The sequence below is a fragment of the Mastigoproctus giganteus genome, chromosome 6, assembly GCF_048544385.1.
Source record: "Mastigoproctus giganteus isolate SK-2022 chromosome 6, ASM4854438v1, whole genome shotgun sequence".
NCBI classification, from domain to species: domain Eukaryota; kingdom Metazoa; phylum Arthropoda; class Arachnida; order Uropygi; family Thelyphonidae; genus Mastigoproctus; species Mastigoproctus giganteus.
The window spans coordinates 179,223,236-179,248,668 of NC_143580.1; the positions used below are offsets into that span (position 1 = coordinate 179,223,236).

General features: G+C 34.5%; 1 protein-coding gene across 1 annotated transcript in view; it reads left to right on the forward strand.

Moving 5' to 3' along the window:
• The window catches only part of smid (nuclear valosin-containing protein-like smid), a 402,569-nt gene that overhangs the window by 352,660 nt on the left and 24,476 nt on the right, over positions 1 to 25,433 (forward strand). The window contains exons 16-17 of the mRNA XM_090375537.1: positions 2,829 to 2,951; positions 19,848 to 20,054. Of these exons, the coding sequence (XP_090231663.1) occupies positions 2,829 to 2,951; positions 19,848 to 20,054 (330 nt within the window). The remainder of the gene's footprint in view (positions 1 to 2,828; positions 2,952 to 19,847; positions 20,055 to 25,433) is intronic.

The following is a 25,433-nucleotide window of genomic DNA, read 5'->3' on the forward strand; positions in this document are numbered from 1 at the left end:
TCAATTTTTTAAAAGTGACTATTTTAAGAGTTCAGTGCTACTGATTTTTCATTTATTTGTAATACAGCTTCCAGTGTGCTGACTTGTATAAATTTTTCTAGTATAAAACAGAGTTACAATGCTCAATACATTCTAGATTGTATTTTAATATTTGTAGAAGAATAAGAGAAATTTACCTCAATATGGTACATAGAACACTTCCGTATGACACTTTCCAGAAATTAAAACAAATGTAAAATTAACACAGAATGATTACAGTAATAAATTAAAAACAACTAAAAACAATTTAAAAAGTTTAATGTAAATTTTGCAAAAATGATTTTCCTTCCTGAAGCTGACAGTGCTTTTCGACCATATGTCTTTTGACATATGGTCAAAAAGCAGTTCCTTCCTTCCGTTTGACCATATGTCAAAAGACATATGGTCAAAAGGAAGTTGTTTTTAATTTATTACTGTAATCATTTTGTGATAATTTTACATTTGTTTTAATTTCTAGAGAGTGTCATACAGAAGTGTTCTACGTACTATATTGAGGTAAATTTCATCTACAAATAAATTTTTCTAATCTGTGGGCCGAAAAAAATTCCCTCTGATTTTCATTTCCCTTTTTCTTGGTAATTTATCCTTTAAATATTTCTGTTTTAACTCATGCTTTTACAAAGTTTTCTCATGGAAAACTTTCTGGTTTTTAAAATTCTTCTTGCAGTATACCAGTGACTGGCATTTTATGTATAGATTAACATAAAATTTATTTTATTATTATATGCAACTTTTTATTTTCTGTAATTATAAATTTTTTAAATTTCACAGTCTTGTGTCTTTTTGCATATTATTTTCAATTAAACAAAACTTTTATTAGTTATATTGCTAATAAAAGTGTTGCTGGGTTAGTAATCTACTTACATAGTTTCTATATTTTTTGTGTGAATAAGATAGTGGAGTATGAAGTGAACACTGAATATAGAAGCAGTAGTTGCACAGTCAGCCTGATGCCAGATTGCAGAAACATTGAACATGGAAGTATGGTTCTGTTACCTCCACTTCACATAAATTTGGGGTTTGATGAATTATTTTGTAAAATCCTTGAACAAAGATGAAGACTAATTCACTTATCTGTGTGGTAAATTTCCAACTCTTCCAGAAACAAAACTTAAGAAATTTCTGTGGGTCTTTAGATAAGGAAATCAATGTTGGATGAGCAGTTCAAAAGAACAGTAAAGACTGTTGAAAATGAAGTGTGGATGCCTTGAAAGATGACTAGTGACTTTCACGAAATAATGAAGATCAAAATTATCAACACATGACCAGCATGATCAGCAAAAGCAGATAGGTATATAATTAGCTTGAAATTTCAGAGACTAATTTCTTGAAATTCTTACAGCCTTTTGGCTGTGAGGAGGAGGATTTCATAAAGATATCAAGGAAATTGGGGGGGGACATGTTTTATAGCAGTTAACCATCATTTTCATGATGGCTGTTTGCTATATAATATGTAGTAACAAAAGATGTATATTCCACAAAGAAAGTTAAGATAAATTAAGATAGATATTAATTTCACATCGGTATACTTCTTTTGTAAGGTTTTTTAAATATTAACTTGTTCCCATTCTGACTCAATTTCCCAACATTTGAACAAAATTATTGTCAACAATCAAATCAGAAATTAATTCCTGATAAAAGTGATATGAGGTAAGTTGCTTGAAAAAAAGCACTTGCTGTTTTTAATATTAGATTAATTGCTGATTTGATATTTGATAAATTTAAATTACTGAAAAATTGCTTTTCAGAAATTTAAAACTTGCAAACACAGATACAAGATATAGAGCAGTTATTGAAATATTTCTAGACAATAAAAAATATCAAAATGATTACAATGAAAGAAACTTATGGAATTTTTTAATGAAAAATTCAGCAATATATAAAAATGTGCTTTTTTTTTTCTGCTTGTTATTTTCAATGAACAAAACTTTTAAAAAGTCCTTTTAAAGCTTTTAAAATTTTAAAACTGCTGTAAAAAAGAAAATGTTATTATCATGAAACTACAATATCTTCCATTTTCAAATTTATAAAACTAATAAGTGCAACCATCAAATGATATGATGTAAACCATTTCTTCAAAGCTTTAAACAATTTCAATAACAGTGGCACCTCCTCAGTCAGCATATTCCATGAAATATGTAACTCTGCATTAAGCAACCATGCCAGTTTCAAAATTTCAGGTAAGGCTTTAGAAGGGCAAACATCAAAGCCACTAATCTCGAACAGGAGATTAACTATCCAGTTAGTAAATAATTGTAGCATAGCCAGATGCTAAAGATGCAAGCAATCAAAACGTATACTTCATATTGTTTAAGGATTTTCTTTTTACAAAGTTCATTATTCGTTCTATAATTCATCTTAATTCAGCAACCATAATTCACCCACCCACCCTTCAGGGTGGGTGGGTGAATTATGGTTGCTGAATGAGGAGGACTTGTAGACTGCAGCTAATTCAAAAAAAAAAAAAAAAAAAAAAAGACAAAGTAACGTGTGTGGCAACCAGCTAATCAGTAAAGATTTAAAATGGATTTCTAACATTTACAAATAATAATATCTTATTATTTAACAGAAATGCAAAACTCTTATCATAATAGGATATTTAGAAATTCCAGTATTACTTTGCACTGTTATTCACTAATTAATTGAAATGATTCTAAAGTATTTTAGCAGATAATTTTAAGTTCAGTTAATTGCTAAAAAAAAAAATAAAATAAATATATATATATATATATATATATATATATATATATATATATATACACACACACACACTTCTGAAATCTTTTCAGTATGTTGGTGAGAGCGAAAGAGGAGTACGCCAGTGTTTTCAAAGAGCCAGAAACTCTGCACCTTGTGTAATTTTTTTTGATGAACTTGATGCTTTATGTCCCCGTCGTTCTGATGCATTTGAGGTAAAATATTGAAATAGCATATGCCAGTTTGTACAGTCAACAAATACTAAAAAATGCATGATTGTGAAAATACTTATACAAATTATTTAATTATAATTTAAATTAAGATTGCTTTAGCCATTTGGCTGTTGTATGCTGTTTTACTGTATAATGATTCTGGGATGTTTTTTTAAATTGATTTTTTATTTATTATTTATTTTTAAAAGTTTTTCTGTTTTGATGCCAGTGACTAAAATTGTAAGGAAGCATTCTTTATTAGTATTAGTAATGGCCACATGGTGCAAGAAAGCCTATGGCTTATGCTGCACCAGCCAAAAAATAATAAGAATAATAATAATAACAAAATAAAATAACAAAAAATACATAAAATAAAATAATAAGAATAAAAACAAAATAATAATAAGAAGAAAATTAAAAATAATAAGAAAAATTAATAAGAAAAAAAGAAATGGACAACCTATGCATTTCCCTCCTCCCTTAGGTAATCATCCAGCTGACCATTGAATTTCCCTAGACTGTCAGCCTCTACCACCCATGTAGGTAATTTATTCCAGTAATTTAAAACTCGCTGGCTAAAATAAAACAAAACTTCCTGCAATCCAGTCTAACAACTCCTCCCGTAACTTGAGATTATGGCCTCTAGTTCTAGAATCATTTATAACCGTGAAAATTTCGTCCTTATTCCTTTTGCTTATGCCTCTCAGAGCCTTAAACACCTCAGTCAAGTCCCCTCTAAGGTGCCTAGTTTCCAAGCTCTGCAACCCACATATTTGAAGTCTTTCCTCATATGGACGCCCTTTTGCCAATCTCACCAGGCAAGTTACCCATCTTTGGATCTTTTCAAGAAGAACAATGTCTTTCTTTAGGTGCAGTCTCCATACTTGAACACAATATTCCAAGTGTGGTTTAACAGTAGCTTATATAATGGGATTATGACATCCTTATCCCTACTAGCGATTGTTCGCTAAATCATCGATAGGACACCATGGACCCTCCTTGCAACCTGTCTACAATGCTCGGAGAACTTTATATCTGACTGTATCGTAATACCCAAGTCCCTTTCCTCCACTACTGGCTTTAGTTCAACTCCGCCAAATGTATAAGTTATTTTAGGGTTAATGTTTCCCAGGTGTGCAATACCTTACACTTTGCTGGATTAAAGCAGAGCTGCCATTTTTCTGACCATCTCTGAAGTCTATCTAGGTCATTCTGAAGAAGCTCTGCTTGGCAGCAATCATTAACTACTCTACCAATCTTTACATCATCTACAAATTCAGATTTTACGCCCTCTATCCCTTCATTGATGTCATTTATGAAAATAAAAAACAACAATGGTCCTAAAACTGATCCTTAGGAACCCCACTTCTAATATCAATCCAATCTGAGGAATAACCATTTATCACAACTCTCTGCCTCCTGTCCTGAAGCCGCCCTGCTATCCATCTAAGGATTTTTCCTGTGATTTCAACCTGTTCCAGCGCTTATAAAGTAACTGCTCATGTTGGACTGAGTCAAATGCTTTGCTGAAATCCAAATAAACAACATTCAAATTATTCCCTAAGTCCAGCTCTTGATTGACCCTGTCAAAATTGCTAACCAGATTAGTTAAACATGATTTGCCCTTTACAAAACTATGCTGAGTATCCTTCAGAAGTCCATTTCTATATAAGTGATCCTGAATTCCACCCTTGATCATAGTCTCCATGATTTTTCCTACTACTGAAGTTAGACCAACCAACCAGTAATTTCGCACTTCACTCTTAGAACCGCCCTTATGCATTGGAGATACATTGGCACTTTTCCAATCCAATGGAATCACTCCCAAGTCTAGTGATGCTCTCATAATTAGCCTCAATAGTTCAATGCACTCACTTGTCCCCTCCCTTAAGACTATAGGGTAAATGCTATGAACCCCAGGAGCCTTACTGGCCTGTAAGCCCAAAAGTTTTTTCATTAAATAAACATGTGAAATTTCAACATCATTAATTACATTTTTTTTTCAACTTCACTCCCAGAATTTCTCATTGACATGAAGGGTTTTTCTTCTGTAAATATCGATGCAAAGTAACTGTTGAGTTCATCTGCAACTTCAGCTGAGGTATCTGATACTATCCCACGTCCATTACATACGGGTCCAATCTGGTTTGTCTTTCTCTTCTTTGCATTTATATATATGTGAAAAATTCCTTATCCTGCCCCCTCTTTTCTCTCTTTGCCAGCCTAACCTTTTCAATGGCATTATTACAGATCAATTTGTAGCTGTTACAGGCTTCAGTACTTTTTATTGTGCTGTAACTTTTCCATGACATCTTTTTCGGCTCAAGTAATTTGGCAACTTCATTATTCATCCAACTGGAATCCTCCTCACGGAGTATTTTTTTAATGGTATATAAGCATTCAAGGCTTCTGTGATTAATGTTTTAAAGGTATATCATAATTCAATTATATTCGCTCCCTGTAAGATATCTACCCAGTTAATAGAGGCCATGTAGCACCTTAAGGCATCATAATAGTAGTAGTGGCATGTGATGCAAGAAAGCAAATGTATGAGCTTATGCAGCGTCAGCCAAAAAAAAAAAAAAAATCACACCATTCCCTCCAAATGCTTGTCCAGTTCCTCCTTAAATTTATTCAACCTATCAACTTCCATAACAACAGATGGAAGTTTGTTCCAGCAATTAACCACCCGCTGGCTAAAGGCAAATTTCCGCACATCTATTCTACCTCTGTCTTTTCTTAATTTGAATTTATGCCCCCTTAGGTTTGTAATCTGAACAAGTGGAAGGATCCCATCAGAATTCAGCGTGCTCAACCCATTCAAGGCCTTATATACCTCAATCAGATCACCGTGCAGGTGCCTAGTCTCCAGCCACTGCAATTTGCAGAACTTAAGCCTCTCTTGGTAAGTTCTGCAAATTGCAGTGGCTGGAGACTAGGCACCTGCGCGGTGAAATTTCCTTTTCTGAAATTAATAACCCATTCCTTTGCCTTTAACTACTACTACCTCTCTCTCTTCATTGTCCACCATAGAACTCTGTGATCACTTCCTGCTACTGGTTCCTGTACTGTCAGCTCCAGATGTCATGAACCAGATGACATAATAATGTCATCTGGTTCATGATTGATGATGAGGTCTAGGGTATTCTTTTCCCTAGTAATTTCCTGACATGTTTATGCAAATAACAATCATCTAGTTGATTTAAAAATTTTGTCCCCCATGTGGAGTTTCTTTCCCATTTGCTCCAGTCAATTAGAGGCAAATTGAAATCACCCATAATAAGACATTCACACTTACTTGCCCATTCCATTTGCATGTAGAGGCTCTCATCATAATCTTCACAATCACCTGGCCTGTAGATTACTCCTACTCTTATTATACCTTTGCTTCCAACTATTTCACACCATACAGATTCTATACTAGCATGCGAAACGTCTGAATCCCGGAAAGCTTTCGTCGCACTCAGGCTAAGAAGCATGACCCCCACCGCCCCTTCTATCTTCCCTGTCCTTCCTAAATACTTTATACATACCTTACTGAAACTCATCATCTCTTATCTCCTTGTGGCACCACGTTCCTGTAAGCCCTGTTATGTCAGCGTTACTTATCCTAACCAGCAGTTTGAATCTACTCATTTTATTTATGACACTTCTGACATTATAGTAAAGTGTTCTTGTCACTAAGTCTTAATTGTTTATACATCACAGATTTTGATTGGATAAATGTTATAATTTGTTGAGGATGATGTCTTAGTCCTGATTAATTATTATATTGGCTGATAGAGAGTTTTGACTGAGAACAGAAAGTGATATCATAAATGCTTTCCACATTATATCATAGAAATGATGTCTTTAATCCAAAAATGCCCCAGAGTATTTCAGCCTTATTATTGTCCAAACATTCAGCCTATTAGGAGTTCATATGCCATTTACCGTACACTCTCTATGTATTAGATTCTATTAGTCATTTCTATTTTCAACTATATAAACCTGTTAAGCATGCAAAATTTCAAAATTACTTATGCACACATACTTCTCGTATATCATGCATTTAAATACAGTGAAACTCATTTATATTGAGATCAGTGAATCATGCTTATTATAATCAATATAAAATAGATATACAGTCGGACCTCTCTTCAACAAACTTCCTATAGTGAATTTTTCTATGTAGTGAACTTTTTTTTATAATTTCCCTTTGGTCATTACATTGAAAATAGTTTCTGTATAACAAAGAAAATTTCTATATAATGAACTAATTTTGAGAGACCTGGGTGCGCATAGTTTGCACCTCTGGCCTTCGGGCAATAGAGCTGATGCTGTAGAAAGCATGAATTAAGAGCTAAAAGGATTAAGAATTATTCATTTAATTTTTAATAGCTAAAAGCTTTAATTCTTAACAGCATTCCAAAATTTAATGTTGCCCGTAAAGCATTTACTGTACCGATAAGTCGTGCTGGGAAACTGTTATCTATGTGTCCACAGCCATTGGCAAAGATTAAGGAATATTCCCGACATGGACATTGGCTCTGGTCAACCTGTTTTCTATTTCAAGCACCCTATTAGAGAATTGTGAGAGAGTGATTTTCCTTTATCCCGGAAATTCACCTGCTGTTTTGCAGAAATGAGTCATCCACACTTTCACTAAATTTCACTTGTCTCTGTATGGTAGGTACAAGTGGTCCGTAAATCAGTTTTATTTTAGCTGCTGTATAAGTAACCTTACAGTGTCTAAGAGGAAATCCTTGAGTATAGTGGAAAAAGTGGAAGTGCTTAATAGTGTAGATTGGGGCATTAAAAAAAAAGAAATTGCTTTAAAATTGGATATCCCTGCCAGTAGTGTGTGAACCATTCTGAGAAACTGTGTTTTGATTCTCAAACTGTTTGAGGAAATGGGACCCAGTCGGAGGCTTGTGAAATTATGCATGTGAAGATGTGGGTGAAGTTGATTCGAGACCAAAACATGCCGATATCAGAGCCATTAATAAAAGAAAAGGCTACGGATCTTTTCTTTTATTAATGCTTAATCTAAAGGAGTATGCATCTTTTCTGGGGCATAAAACTTTCCAAGCCAGTTCTGGTTGGCTGAACAAATTTAAAAAGTGCCATGGCTTACTCGAAAAAGTTGTTTCTGGTGAAAGTGGGGTTGTAATTGAAGAACACTGTATCCATTGGAAAGAAACAGTTTTGAAAAAAATTATGGAGGACTATGAGCCCAAAGACATTCAACGTTGATGAAACAGGTCTATTTTTTTTTTTTTTGTAAATGTTTGCCGAACAGGACACTGAATTTTAAAGATGACAAATGTTTAAGTGGTAAAAATAGTAAGGAAAGAATTACAGTCTTGGTTGGTGCAAATATGGCTGGTAATGAAAAACTGAAGCTTTTAGTAATAGACAAAATAAACAACTCCGATGTTTCAAAGGAGTAAAGTCGTTAGATTTGGACTACAACTACAACCAAAAATTTGGATTACAAGTGAAATTTTTGAACAGTGGATTTTAAATTTCGATTGAAAGATGACGAAAGAAAACAGAAAATCGCTTTGATTGCCAACAACTGCCCTCCACACCTTCACTTGGTAATTTCGAAATTTACAAGTGTGAAGCTTGTTTTCTTCCCTCTGAATACCTCGTCTAAACTGCAGTCAATGGACCAAGGCATTATCAAGAATTTGAAAATGCACTACCAAAGGTGCATACTGAAAAAAATTATACTGAGAATAGAAATGAACCAACTAACTTATAGATTTGCGGACATGCATATCAGAGTTGGCAAAAATGTGGAGTCAAGATGTGATGGAAACAACAATTAAGAATTGTTTCGCAAAAGAAGGTTTTGCTAAAACGCCAATTAACAGTGATGAGAGGGATGAACTGCTACAAGATATTGAGCAATCGTGGGACGAACTCCAAGCGAGAGATTTGATCACTGTTGAAACTGTTCTTGAAGAATTTTTAGGAATTGATAATGATGTCATAGTAGCTGAATATCCGAGTGACTCCCAACATTTTGGAGAGTATTCAAAGAACTAGTGACAACATCAATGAAGAGATGGATGAAAATGGGGGCAACGAAGGCAACATTAAACCTTCCAAACATGAAATGTTGGCAGCTTTGAAACTTTGTGTAGAGGCCTTCAGTGTGAAGAAAATGTGCCAGAAAATATATTTGAGTGCACAAACATTGTTATGAACGATGTACAGTAAAATCCAGTGAACAACAAAAAATAACCAAATATTTTACGACATGATTCTTAAAAGTATACTAATATATTGTGCACATCATGTAAGTAGTCATTTCTTAATGCGTGTATTAATAAATTAATTGTTTTAAAATGTTAGAAAATTTATTCATTCCCACTTATCTCTGATTTATTTCTCATATTTTACTGCATTTGTGAATGTTGAATTACAGTATTTTTCATTGTTGAAAAAGTCATTCTGTATAACGATTTTTTTAAAGCGAACGATCAATTTTGTTATATATGTAGGTCCGACTGTACATTGCAATATGTACTTTTAAAAATTAAAATTCTCCCTTTTGGATTGCATTATTTTACAGTATATTGGATTTTAATTGTGCATTATTAAAAGTACTTTAAAATCACTTTGTTATGGTACAGTATTTAAAAGTCAATGCCACACCAGTATTTTTACAACTTAAAAAGTATGTAATTTATTTTCATGAAATTTATAAATGATATCCTTTATTTTATTAAGATTAACCTGAAATTTAGTTGATGCTATTGATTTCTTAAAATAATGATACATTTTTAAAACAGATGGCATCTTTGTATTAGGTACTACTTAGACCAAACATTCATTACCTTCTTCTTCCTCACTGTTATCTTTGATAATTTCTGGTTATTTAAAGATATCAGTAATGCCCTCATCTGTTAGAGGTTCAGTTGTCACAACTTTTTCATTCACATTTGTATAGTTGTCAACTTATGGCACATCAGTAACTGAGTTATAATGCTTCAACCACGTAACAATGGAATATCATCATTTTCTTCAGGTTCTTTTTCTAAAGCTGTTTTTGATGTTCTAAGATTAACTTCATTCCATTGTCATTCATATAGCAGACAGCATCAAGCTGGATATTTGATATGTCTCGCTTTTCAACTGAATGTATGAATTTTCAGGAGTAATAGTTTCTAAAATGGCACTTAAAGCTTCTTATAATGCCTTGATACATGGGTTGAGTTTGAGTTTAGTGGTAAAAATATAAAAATTGATGTTGTAAAGTTGGAAAGATTTGAATATGATGAGTGTATATATATATATATATATATATACAAAGTTCAGTGTCCCACTTATATATTTCTTCTTCAAAAATTAGAATGTCATCCAGCCTTTTTTATTCTGTTGGTTGGTAGTTGACTGGATGCTTTTTACCTTTAAAAGCACCTAGGATTCTTCAATTTGCCTATCACTAGAAGCTGTCTTTTTTCAGTTCCAACATTTGAACAAAGTAGGACTACTTATTGATCTTTAGTTAGTTTTTCACCTTTAAACTCATGGGTTATGTCTGGGAGGACTCTATAAAACACACCAGCTTCATCAGCATTAAATATGTTACTCTTGGTGTAACTTTTCTTAATTTGGGCAAACACATTTTCAACCCAGTCATAAGGCACTTCTTTGTTTACATTGCTGGCTTCACTGCTTATGTTACACTAAAAAGTATGATTTCTCCTCTTAAATCTATCAACCCACCCATTGTTATGCACAAAATCTGAATGTCCTAATTGATGAGTATATTTCTGTTCACTTTAAAGCAACTAAGAAGAGCATCCTTTCCATCATACCCATTTATTTTATTTTTTTTTCAAAGGTCTACGCAAGGACCAGTAAACAAGTAAGGTTTTAACTAAATTAAGTTTGCTCGATGTTGCATTAAAAAAAATAATAATAATAAAAAATGGCTTCAAATGGATGTTGCATTAAAAAAATAATAATAATAATAAAAAATGGCTTCAGCCATTTTTTATTATTATTATTATTGAACACTGTAGCACAAGTTTTCTCCAATAACCTAATTTATTTTTGTGCACCTTCTTGCATCTCATATACAGGAACTCCCCGTCTTACATAAGAGTTGCATTCCACAGAAAGCTGCATAAGTCGGATTTTACTTAAGTCGGAATTTCCCCCGTGCTTGCAGAATTGATTGACTCAAAAAAGAAACGTTCGATGAACATATAAATAGATTGTATTTATTCAATTTTTTTATCTCATGCACAGGAAAATTACAAAAGCGTGCAATTTAAAAAAATTCAAAATTATAAAATTACAAAAAAAAAGAGAGGAGACAGGCATAACATCAGTAAGTTTTACCCCTCGAGCATCGTTGCCAGAATCGACGTTTTCGGCTAATAAGTATGCTGCTGCAGAGGTTGTGGGTTGTGGAGATTTAGAAGGGGTCAGCCACTCAACTTTACGAAAGAACATATTAATGGATGACTGGAGGGTGCTTTTTTTCTTTTCATCGTAGATTTCTTTGTAGCAGTCAAGCATATCATTCACCCCTCTGTTAACTTTTAAGGATCGTTCACTGTCAGGATCCATCTTCTCAAACCTCGCCATTGCCAATGCAATTTCATGGAATGCCATTGCCATCTCTCTGGTGATGAAGCGTCTCAGCTCCTCATTTGGTTCATCTTGAGCTTCGTCAGATTTTCTTCTTTCACTATTGCCGCCTGCAAGTCAATAAGTTCTTCGTTAGATAATTCCTTCTCTTCTTCCTCTATTAACACCTCCATGTCTTTGACAACAACCTCCAACTGAAGTAGCTCTGCAACCTTTACAATATTATCTGTAACCTCTTCGTATGATTCATCTTTTTCAAATCCTTCGAAGCCTTTTACGTGCCGTGGGCATATTTTCTTCCATGTGCGATTTAAACAACTTTTCTACCCAGGCCTTATTAATGTTTAAGATGGCGTGGTAAATATTGTAAGATTTCCAAAAGTCTTTTAACGTAAAATTTTTCTCACTGTCTACTGCAGACAATGCCTGAGCAAATGTTGTGCATAAATAGTATGCTTTTAAATTCAAAGTAACATCCTGATCCATAGGTTGGATGAGTGAAGTCGTGTTTGGCAGTAGAAATATGACTCTCACGTTCGAGTTGAAATCATCTAGTGCGTAGGATGTCCAGGAGCATTATCTAATAGAAGCAAAATCTTGAAAGGAATATCATTGATTTTACAATATTTTTCAACCTCGGGGAATGAAGCAGCATTTAAACCAATCCTCAAAGAGAGATATTGTTATCCATGCTCTCTGGTTCGATAGAAAAATGCACATAGGGTGGCTTTATTGATGTCCTTAAATACACAAGGATTTCCAGAATGGTACATAAGCAGTGGTTTTAATCTGTAATCTCCCACTGCATTAGCTCCAAGCAAGAGCATGGCCCTATCTTTTGATGCCTTGAAACCTGGCATGTGTTTTCCTCTATGGCAATGTAAGTTCGATCCGGCATGTTTTTTTCCATACAGAGCAGTTTCGTCAATGTTAAAAATTTGCTGCATTGAATAGCTGCCTTCATCAATAATTTTTTCCAACACATCACAAAATTTTTCTGCAGCTGCAGAATCGGCACTGGCAACTTCACTGCATACTTTAACATTGTGGAAACCAACATGATGCTTGAACCTATTAAACCACCCGTTGCTTGCCACAAACTTGGGTTGGGGTCTGCTGTACTTATCCTTAATATCTTTATAAATACTTGTTGCCTTTGCTTGAATAGTCATTGGACTCAGGGGCACTCACTTCTGAATCTGATTTTCCAGCCATATTATTAACAGCAGTTCCATCTTCAATATAGCACCTGAACACTGTTTTGTGATCACTGTTGATCCTTTGACATGTCCTTTAAAATAGTATTCACTATTGAAGCAGCACGACCTAATTCCTTTGCAATAGATGACAAACTTTGTCCTGCTTCATACTTCTTAATTATTCATCTTCATTTCTAAATGAATTTTATTTTGTTTCCTGGCACTACCAGCACTTGCACTTTCCGTTGGTCCCTTTCCCTTCATCATTGTAATACTTAAATAGAAATGAAGAGAAGTTTCTGAAAGTTTGTTTTTTATATGATTGAAGATTTCAGTGAAGGGGAACACAATTTCACCATAAAAGCGTAAAAGGTATAAAAGGCATTCCAGGTATCGGTATTATTGCAAATGCAATAAGATTGAGTTTACTACCTGTTTATAATAGATTGCACTTACAGAATAGCCCAATAAACTGGGAAGTGCAAATTATTTTTATTGTTTTATGGTAGTGACCTCCAGAAATGTGTTTTAGAAAAATATCACGAAGCCGTTCAAAATTGATTCTTATAATGGAACAAATCAAGACGATGAATGTGTAGTGCAATTTCCATCATAAAAATGACCTTTTGCAAAGATAAATAGCTTAGTTATACAGCGAAAATTTCAACTTCCGAGGTCTTGGAATGAATTATCAAAAAAAAAAAAAAAAAAATGTGTTATTGGGTTCACATTACGATATATTACTACGGGATGCAAAATACATTTCCACAATTTTTTTAAGTTTGCACCAGCCGGCAAAAACTTATGTAAAGCTGAATTTCCATAATTCAAGTATTATATAAGTCTGGGAGTTCCTGTATTGTGGATATTTTGAAAGGTCCACACATTGCCTACCTGCTCACCAATGAGATCCCAAATACAGTCAAAATGACTCCAAACATCCTTGAGTCTGGACAGTGGGAAACATTAAATAAACAGCAATATATATGTCCACTAGAGCAGTAAGTTTTATTTAGAGTAGTGGAATACTAAGGTGCTCATTGCAAAGGTGCCTCTGCAATATGAGATCAGTGCACTGAGTAGGAAACTTGGTTTGTTCAGCACTCTAAGAAAAATGACTTTCCGGTGCAATTAATAAAAAAACTTATACAGTGTGAAAATTCTTAATAAATAAGTTTTATTAAATTCATATACAATACAAGCTCAATACTACACTAATTTGTTAGCACTTGTTGTTTGAGGATTCTTTCTGAACCCTATCTTCAGACCATAAATGCTATGGGGATATAAAAACATCTTCATAACATGAAAATTACTATGAAATTAATTAAGAAATTACAACTAACATTAAATTAAGGAATGTATACGCTTGCATTGATATAATGTTAAGAATACAGAAGATTTAGAATTTTATAGGCAAGTTAAATATTAAACAGAAACATGGCAATTATACCTACATACACTTTGGAGGACCCGGACTTCTCACTTCCTACATTGTAATACAAACAATGAAAACCTGCCTCGAGCAGGGCTATATGAAGAGAACCTGGCGAGATACAGTTCAGGGTCATCAAGGCCAGATGGACAAATGTCAAATACAGCCATAGGGCAAAGGTTGAATATTGCAAACTGGTTCCAGCTAAAGGCTTGAGCTGGGGATTCTGTTCAAGTTCCAGATGTCTGGGTAGCATACCGTCTCAAAGGGCCTGATGCTGTGCTGCTATTCACCAGGTAGTATTACATGTTATGTGAGGGGGGTATGGAACGTAACAGTTTCTTCGTTTCCTTTTCTACTGTTTTGAAGATGTCAGAATACAGGCTGTCAAATTTTGATCCGTTTTTTTTTTTTTTTTTAATGGAAAGGTTACTGAACAGTTTAATAAAATTGCTTCCTTAAAGGTTTTGTAATTTTGATCTGTGGGAAAGTACAGATGTGTCCTCAGAGATTGCTGCATGGAAAGCTGTATCCGATTCGTCGGACCTCCCATACTGCACATCCTTCCTGTGTTCTTCAAGTGTTGACTGAAGATGACTGTAGGATTCGCCCATGTATATTGGCCCTCTTGGATTACCTTCTGGTAATTAGAGTCTTTGTTTAAGGGAAGATTAACTGCTGAAGAAGGTGGCTGCTCCGTGTATTCTGGCCACTTTCACTATCTTTTCACTGATGCCCCTGGAACATATGAGATACATATGTGGGAGATTGTTCATTTTTCTTCTGGATTCATTGACTTCTTTTTTAGTCTGGTGTGTTACTTTGTTTATCATGTGGAGCGGGTAACTTGTTGAGCCCAAATAACCCAAATAGCTCTCAACAAGCATACTTGTTGAGAGTTCTTTTTGCAGCTCTCAACGATGGTTGCCCACTCCACATGATAAACAAAGTAATAGACCAGACCAAAAAAGAAGTCAATGAATCCAGAAGAAAAATGAAAGATCTTCCCCATATATGTATCCCATATGCCCCAGGCATCAGTAAAAGATAGCGAAAGCAGGCAGCACACAAGGAGTAGCTACCTTCTTCAGCAGCTCATCTTCCTTTAATCAAAGGCTCAGATTTCTAGAAGATAATCCAAGAGGGCTAAGATATGTGCTAAAGAAAAACTTTGGAAATATTTTGAGAAAGATTTGGAAAACAAGTATCGAGAAAGTTAAAATGTTTGGATTTTAATTAGAAATCTCAGAGCATAAGAAAAATCATAACTAAGGTAATCAAAGATGAAAGCATGCAGTTAAAACAAAAAAGAAATGAAGGAGCTGAGGATATCACTGAAGAAGAGAAAAAGGGTTAAAAATGGAAAAAAATTTGGATAGTGTTTATGTTATTGAAGTAGAAGAGACCATGTAAACTATCAAGTATGAAAAAGCATACATACTTGATATTTTCAAGCATACAGTGTACAAGAAATTAGACTTAAAAGCTGGAAGTCACTCTCTGAAAGAGACTCCAGGAGCTTGGAACAGGGCATTTAATACCTTTGTTGGCATCTTTTAATGATGACCTTTTTGGGCTTTCTTCTCACTATGACTGAATTAATCTGCCTCTGGTGAAGGTTATATGACAAAAATATCCAGTTTTTCTCCTGTTGAATTGGAAGAAAAGTTCTAAAAGTAGGGTGGTTCCCCTTCCAAAATCATATATTTGTGTGAGGAAGTGGTGAACATGTTAATTGTATAAATATATAAAAAGGAAAATAACACGCACTGAATATGGAAATTACAGAATTTTACTCCTTAGTATTGATAAAATCTGTGCAAATACCATAGAGAAGAAACTGGAAAAGTCCTATGTTCTCAGAGTTCATAATGTCAATAAGTTTAGCTTTTCTGAGAAATAAAGAATACAGGTTTATTAAATTCCTTTGATAGGAAGACAGATAAAAACAAGTTATAATAAACATACATCGATAGCTTTCGGGCATAGGTTGCCCTTCTTCAGTCAAAAAACGTTGATACAAAATAAATAATAAAGAATGGCCAGTATAGTGGACATGCGAGGTGAACCACATAAGCAGGTGCTGACAATAATTAACAGTTGGAAGGAGAGGCTTTTTGCTGCAATTGCAAAGCTTGGGTTTGCTGTGCATGCCAATGTCCATCATTCAGGAGGATGGCTGCTTAAGTGATGGGATGGACATGATCTCCTTTGTTCTGGTTAAAAGAATCACCACAAGTTGTAATGTGTAGTGATTCTAACCGGATGCGATGGTGGTACTGACATGAATGGTCGATAATCTTGATGTTACTTCAGGGGTAAATGTGTTACTGTGTTGACCAGAAGTCGACTGAGTGCTCGTACCTGGTCGTACCCAGAGATTCTTAGCACCCTCCGCTTCCACTCTGATCCTCTCGCTGCCGTAAGAGGGGGGCGCCTCCGTAGCCAGGTGGGAAGGAGCAGCAGTGCGTAACACACGCTTCTTGATTAGACCGGGGTTCGAGCCCGTCACCACCAAATACGGAGGATGCGGAAAGGTCATTCAGGGAATAACCACCGCATATCCCGGAGCAATATGGCCTTAGTTGCTAATGCTCCTAAAAAAAAAAACCAAATAACAAACAAATAACCGTAAGAGGGAGAGTGAAAGCTGCTGGGGACTGAGGGCCATTTGTATTGTTGTGCTCTCATATGCTGGAGGGTTTGGTCTTTTCCTCTTCACGCTGACCAGGCGTCTTGAAGAGAACCACTCTACACGTTCGTTGTCACCTAAGTGACGTAACAGGGCTTACCATCGAGAAGGTGTGCATGAGTAGATTTTAGGGAGGCAGGCCAACTGGACTTCTCCTAAATCTTCTGTAATAGAGAGATATTGGATCCATCAGTGTTTTAGGCTGAGTGTCTGATAACACACAAGATACCTGTTCCCCCACTAAGCTGGAGCTTCAGCCATCTTCAAAATATTTTTATGGTATGTTTACAATTCAGTAGTTAGCGAAATCCATTTGTAGACTAGTATGACGTCATAACCAAAAACTACTGCAGCAAGTAGTTTTTTTTTTTTTTTTTTTGTTGAAGTGATTGTTTTATTGTTGCATTCTTGAATCAAAGCTGCTTAAATTTTAAGCAATGAAATAGTCTTGTGTGAAAGAATATTCTTTTTATAAAATCTGCAGATTTCATTAAAGTGCATTTTTTTTGTTCTCCATGTTTTTGAACTCCCTCCTTTTTGACACGAGAGGCTTCTTCGGTGCTTCAAAGCTTTTATTCTTGCACAATATTACTACCCACTGCTTACTCTACCGAATCAACGTCAGTGACTGAGTTATTGGCCTTTAGGAAGTGATGTTATTTCCGTATCTTAGTATGAACTTTCTCTACTGAATCAACTTTAGTGACTTAGTTAGCATCGTTAGCCCCATTTAGGAAGTGACGTTATTTGCGTCGTTTAAAATCTAAACGGTCAGCTTTCTTCGTTACCAATCAGTTCATTTCCATTACCAATCGATTCCCACCATATATGTTTTCACATCAAAAATCTAACCACCTATCCTTTTTGCATAAATATGAGCCTTGTGCAATCTCTCCAGGGCTGAATTGATTGACAAGGCTCTCATCATATACTCCCTCCTATCGTGTCTGGCAGAATTGCAGACACTCAAATTTAACCCTAACTCGCGACTTTTTTTCAACATTGACCTGTACTTGTTAAATAAATTTTTGATCTCTTACTCTTAAGGTCATTAGTGCCAACATGAACAACAATATCACCTTTTGTGCCCTTAAAAGATGATATCTGCTCTACATCATCAACTTTTGTCCCTGGCAGACATGCCCTGGTCCTGTACCACCTATCCTTTTTGCATAATATATTCCCCATCTCCCTGACAATAGTCACCTATAGAGGTCTCAATAAATTGGGGATGTGAAAAAGGAGGATCAAAGAGCAAAGTGAGCATTTACATAGTTATTAGCTTGACTTTTGTTCCTAGGAAAATAATGGGTCAGTAGTTGAAGTATTACAGGATCATCTTGAAAAGAATGCAGCTATACAGAAATCACAGCATGGATTTGTTAAAGGGAAATATGGTTGACCAGTCTGATTAGCTATTATGACACAGTAACAATGGAACTGGGTTTAAAAAATAACTGGCATCACGTACTTAGACTCCAGTAAAGCTTTTGACACATCTGCCTGAAAGACTGGAGTACAAATTGGAGTAGCGTGGCACAGGGGTGTCTCTGGTGCCACCATGCTCCAATTTGTATAAGGTACTGCTATGGATAAAGGAATGGTTGTGTGACAGAAGGTGGTTAGAAATGGGCACTGCTTGCCTTGGACTAATGTTATTAGTCCCTCAGGGTTTAGGGATGAGCCATACTGTTTTCAGTATTTATTAACAATAGTGATGAAGGCTTATTGACTAAGTTTGCAGATGATACAAAGGTCTGCAAGGTACTGAATGACATGAATCGAGGTATACTACTATAACAAGACCTAGAAAAATTATCCGATGGGCTAAGAAATGGCAGTTTAGATTTAACATTGATAAATGCAAGTTACTCTACATGGGCAGCAATAATCTCAAAATCATATAGCAGTTGAATGGCACTGCATTCAAGATGGTGAAGAATGAAAGACTATTGGTAATTGTACAGTCCAACAAAGTTTTCTGAGCAGTGCAGATAAGCTGGTAGGATAACTCATGAGGATTCTCTCAATGATATATAGGAATTTTGCCAGAAGGGATAAGGAGGTAATTTTCCCCATTGTATAAAGCATGCAATTTCCTTTATGCAATGGGGTTCGGGTGCAAAGAAGAGCAACGAGATTAGTCAGACACAGAATGTTACTCTTACTATAAAAGACTTCATTCTGCAAATTGCACTGCAGAATGAAGATATTAGGTTTATATATGAAGATATTAAGAAACTAGGCATCTGAGAAGACCTGATTGAAGTGTTTGTCTTTAAATGGATTGAGGAAACCAAATGTTGATGCTATCCTTATCCTTTCTTGGACAACACATGTTATATGAGACCATAAATTTATATTGAAAAAGGATGGTTTTAGGATATATGAGTAAAAATTTGTATTTGGCTAGAGAGTGATTGATTTTTGGAACAAACTTCCAACTGGCATTGTGAAAGTGGGTAGTTTGAATAAATTTAAGTAAGAATTGGACATATCACTAGAGGGGATGAAAAGATGAGTTGGTTTTTTTTTTTTTTTTTTAATGCTGTATAAGCTTGCTTCTTTGAATTATTTTATAAGAATAATAAACTGTCTCAGCATTTTGAACCCTCATTTAAACACACACACATTCCTATGATTTTGATTACTTTCCTTTACAGCACACATTGCTATTCTTTTTGACTTATTATATAGCAAAACACTTTCTTTGATTGATTATCAACATTACTTAACTATGCCACTCAATTTTCACAACTTTGACTTTCTAATTTGCAAAAATTAATTACATTGACTAACTTTTCAACCATTTCAGGTAAATTGTAAACAGGATTAAAATCCTGAGAGTACAGAAGAGCCTTTTCAGCTATCTAAATCAAACAAGTTTAACTATTAGATAAATGTTTACCATTTGTCTTACCACACTACACATTGGTTTCCATTTTTAAGTATTCACAGTATCATAATTGATATTGCAGGGTGGTGCTAGTTCAAGAGTGGTAAATCAGCTTTTAACAGAGATGGATGGACTAGAATCAAGGCAACAAGTGTTTGTCATTGGTGCAACAAATCGACCAGATATAATTGATCCTGCTATGTTAAGGCCAGGTCGTTTGGATAAAACACTTTTTGTCAACTTACCAGAAGCTAAAGACAGAAGTGACATCCTTAGAACTATCACAAAGGTTTGTTTAATATATTTTTATTACAAACACACATTCTTATAAACTGTATAAGAATGTAAAGTATGCAAAAACAATATTTCTTTTTATTTAGTTAGAGCTTCAATCTGGTAATATATGATTGAGATGGATGGTGTCGTATCCATAGATGCTGTTAATATATGATATCACATGGTTAATATATGATATCACATGGATAACAAAACCTAGAATTATTTCAGGAAATATCACACTACATTGGTAATTCTTTTTTAAATGCACTACTTCTATATTGTGCAAGTGTGTGGCTGTGATGTAATACCAGGAAAAACATTATGGTAAATGCATTAATTTTTCTTTACTTACTTTGCTTTACTCATTTTAACAAGAACTAACTTAGTGTAGTGTCTGTTCAGGGTTTCCTTAATCATTCAAACTTCAATGTAAATATCAGCATGCAAAAAAAAAATATCTTTTCATCTTCATATATTGTTAAACTCTGCTTTCTGGTCATAAGAAAGTTTTGGCCAGAATGTTAAATTATAGATAATTACAATATTTTGACTAGCAGACAAGTATTGAAACATGAAAATAAATGGACATGAGTCACATGAATTTTTTCTTTACATAGCTAGAACATCAAACTTTTCAACTGTATTTATACAAAATTCTACAAGTACAGTATCCTTAAGCTCATTTGCAATGATTTTCCATATTCCATTCTTAATGTTATTTATTAAATTATCACTTGCTCTTACTTTATTTTAATACACCTTCACAGTAGCAGAATTTTAATAATATATTGAATGGCAGTTTCTGTTCTGTGAAGTATGTGCTGAATAATAGCACAAAAATATATACAGTTAAGTAAACTAAACTTAAATAAAATAGAGTAAAGTAAACAGTAAAAGGCTACTTACCAGGTGCAGTATCTAAGAGACCCCAAGGATTTTTTTCCCCAGGATTAAAAAATTATTATAAGGAATGTTTAAAATAGTGAATAAAATTTGTTTTACTTTAAAGAACCATTCTTTTGGCCCATCCTTTCTCATAACAGTTCTTCTAATTGCACTTGATTAAGGGTTACAGTTATTTTCAAATAGCCTAAAAACCCAAAAACCACCATTGAAAGTTTTGAGTCTTCAGCCATAATGTACAATAATTCCCTCTCCCCACACACATTTTCTTTTTTTACTTTATTTCAGCTTAGAGTACTTATCTGTATATAGTTTTGTGTTGTTCTTTTTCCTGTGCTTCGAAAGAGCAACAATTGCCAATCAATAAATTTTGATTGGCAATTGTTGAATACCCCTCAATCAGATCACCGCGCAGGTGCCAACTCTCCAGGTGCAATTTGCAGAACTTAAGCCTTTCTTGGTAAGAGCACCCCTTTGTTTCCCTCACCAATCTTGTTGCCCTTCTTTGTACTCATTCTAGCAACTCTACATCCTTCCTAAAATGAGACGTCCAGACCTGTACACAGTACTCTAGGTGTGGCCTGACCTTTGCCTTGTATAACGGGATAATCGCCTCCCTGTCTCTTTTAGTAAAATTCCTATATATCATTGACAAGACTCCGTGACCTGTCCTGGCAGCCCGTCTGCACTGCTCAACAAACTTCAAATTTGACTGCACAATTACTCCCAGGCCTTCTTCACTTTCCACTTCCCTGAGTATAGTACTTGGTACATTTCTCTTCGGTTATTGCTACCCATATGCAGTACTTTGCATTTGTAAATGTTAAACTTCAATTGCCACTTCTCAGCCCATTTTCCCAACTTATCTAGATCCAGTTGGAGTAACTTACTGTCTTTACTGTCATTAACACCCCTGCCAACCTTTGTATCATCTGCAAACTTGACATTAAACCTGATATACCTTCATCAATATCATTGATAAATATACAAAACAACAATGGGCCCAACACCAAACACTGAGGGACACCACTAATAACATTAGTCCACGTAGAGCAGTACCCATTGACCACCACTCTGTCTTCTCCCATTCAACCATCCTTTTATCCATTGTAATAACTTGCCCTTAATGCCATACTGCTCCAATTTGTTCAGTAGTCTTCCATGTGCAACAGTATCAAAAGCTTTCCTGAAATCAAAGTATATGATATTAAAATTATTTTTGGCATTCAGTTCCTCTGTGACCACATCATAATATCCAATCAAATTGGTCAGACAAGACCTCCCTTTAACAAACCCATGGTGTGTCTTAACTATTACTGCAATCTTGTCTATACCGGGGTTCAAGCCCATGACCACCACATACGGAGAATGCGGAAAGGTCAGGGAATGACCACCACATATCCCCGGAGCAACATGGCCTTAGTTGCTAATGCTCCCAAAAAACCAAACAATAACTGCAGTCTTGTCTGGATGGTCCTGCAATGCTTCTTTAACCAGTGATTCCATTATTTTCCCCGGAACCCAAGTTAAACTATCATGTTACCTACATGTTGTGAAGGTACTCTTCAACTTCTATAATCATGTATTTCAAAACCAAAATGGAATGCTGCTGATAACCTTCATGTTTATAAGAATACATTTCATACAAACATAAGTTATTAACAGGACTCTTTACAAACCTGCTGATTTTCATCAGTGTACAGTTTAGTCTTATCTGCATCACTGATTGTGGTATAATTTGGAGAAGTATTGTCATTTAAAGTCAGATATAGTAGATCGTCTAATTTTATATTGGATTATTCCAGCTACATTGCATTTTGAAGTCTCTGTCATTCCCTAACCAGTAATGTAGAATTTTATATGTATTTTAGTATGGATTATTTGAAATGTGCTTACAATAAAATTCAAAGTCTGAATTGGATCTGGCATCTTGTGAATAGTTTATATGATTCAAAAAGACTGCTGAAACCCTACAGGCAAATGTTATAATAAAAATTTGCTAATGTATTACATAATAGTATTGTTATGTGGTATTTAATTCTATTCACTTCTTTAAGAACTGTGTGTGGAATCACAGATAATTCAAGTGTCACATGACAGGTACACTTGTAATCCATTTTGTTTGTACTGGCAGGGCAGGGGGGGGGGGAGAGCTGACTGCTAAAAGGTACAAAATTGTGCAGTTTCCCAACATAGGTGCTATGTGTCTTCAAGTATCAACATCTATGTGTTCAATTTGAGAGAAAATAATAAATATGCTTCCACAAAAAAAAATACTTTCACAATTTTGTTAAGGAATTTACAATAAGGTATGAGAAATCTTTTTCAATTTCCATAATATCAAAGGCTGCCAAGTTTTGTTTTTGCTTCCATAATAGTCATGCAGCTTGACATATATGAATTGTACATTTAAACAAACACTGTATTGTATATCATGTATAATTGCACATTCCTTCCAAAGAAAGTATATCCTTATTTTGGAGTGTAGTTTGCTGTTTAAGATATGTAATCCAAAAAAGGGTGAAACTTCTCTCTTCTTGCACTGCCGCTAGTTCGGACAATTGGTAACATAGATACAAAAGCCAGTCACAAAGAACCTGCATGAACTGTTGACCATTGTGATGTTATTTTAGGGCAGCTGAGAGAGAGAGAGAGAGAGAGAGAGAGAGAGAGAGCCCAGTGTGTGGGTAGGTAGAGCTTTAAAAATTATATTTGATTAGTTGTGAAATTGTACCTTTGCTTGGGTGGAATTAATCAGTTGTGCTTTTGTGCATAAATTAAGTTGCTATTTACAGAACAGATTAACCATGCAGCTGCTTCAGGAGCTTTTCTCTCATTTTCAATATTACTTTGCAAGCCAAGTAAAAAGACGAAAGATATAAAACCACCACTTTCAAACTGAACAGTTCTGACATCCTGAAAATCGGCACTTTTTTTTTTTTTTCCTCCCTTCATTATGCATCACATATTTTAGTATATATTCATATGTATTATTTTCTGTTCATTGCAGCTTCTGTGGGTTATTTCTTTTCAAAAAGAGATGGAAAAAACTGATTTAATTTAACAATTGAGGTAAAATTTTGAAACTGTAATCAAATGTATTTTGTAACTATACTTAAGATACTGGGCATTTTTTTTTTTTTTTTCTGTCAATCTCAGCTGCTCTAAAATGACATCAACTGGTCAGTGTCTCACATAGCAGGAGCAATTTGTGCTTAGTTATGAAGTTTACTCAAAGAGATAACACAAAAAGAGAGAAAATGTCATCCATTTTTTTCTTGGATTAGAAGTATTGAATATCAAATAATATTCAAATATTCTCTGTCCTTTTTTAGAAGTTATGTACAATTATACACAATGTAAGCACTTATTTTTTTAGATATAGATTGTATACACTGAACCGTATAAGGCAGCAAAAATGCAACTTGCCTTGTTATCATATGCGAGACAGTTACGGAATTTCTTCACAGCACAATTGTGATCTTTCTTCTATTGACTAAATTTACTCATTAATTGTATATTTACAAATGTCTGCCACAACAAATCTAAAAGATTTTAATAATTTAAATGAGAATTACAAAACTTCTGCACAGTGTTAATAAGAGTGAATAAAAATTTATGTCGGTTACTTTTAATACTAACGTGTTCTGAACTTACACGTATACTTTGAAGCTGTTTAATTCAAAACTGGTTTATATTGGTCTCCTCCACTTCAAATTAACAAGGTTTCACTGTAACAAGTATGCACTGATTATTGCATTTTATAGACTGTGCTTTCACACTTACTTTGAGTAATGTTAAAATGAAGATTAACATTACAAAGTGTGCAGTTGCCTCTATTTCAGAAATAAGGGCTGTTCAAAAAAAATAGTGATCATATTTTTTCAATCATTTGTCTAAATACAATGTACATCTAAATTTTTATAATTTTTTTTGAAATTGTTTCCAACAATGTAATGCACCTATCTCAATGTTGTGTGTGTGGGGGGGGGGGGATCATTATATTTGATATGGCCTTCATTGTTCTGAAAAGGTGAAGTTATGTTGAAGAAATAATAAATATTTCCCAATGTCAGCTGTACTGTGTAGTGTAGTTTGATTGGTATGCATTGCTGTCAAGGTGAAAAACAAGATGGTGTTGCCAGAATTGAGATAAAAAAATATGCAAGATATAGATATCCTTGCATTTAAAAAAAAAAAAAAAAAAAAAAAAACGAAGACTGTATTTTAGATTTTCTTTTTTTTTACATTAAAAAAAATAAATACCTTTGTATTTGGATTATTCCTTTGGACCGTTGATGATAGTTTTCTGTGCAGTAACTTAAGTCGATACCCAAAATACAAGAAATAAATAAATAAATAAACTCTAAAGTGTGATTTGCCACCAGAGTTCTTATGGGGGATCTATTGCAACTGTAGTACCCAACTTTCCTGCTGCCAGTCATACATTTGGAAGCATACTATGGTGAAAGATAACATTATCTCC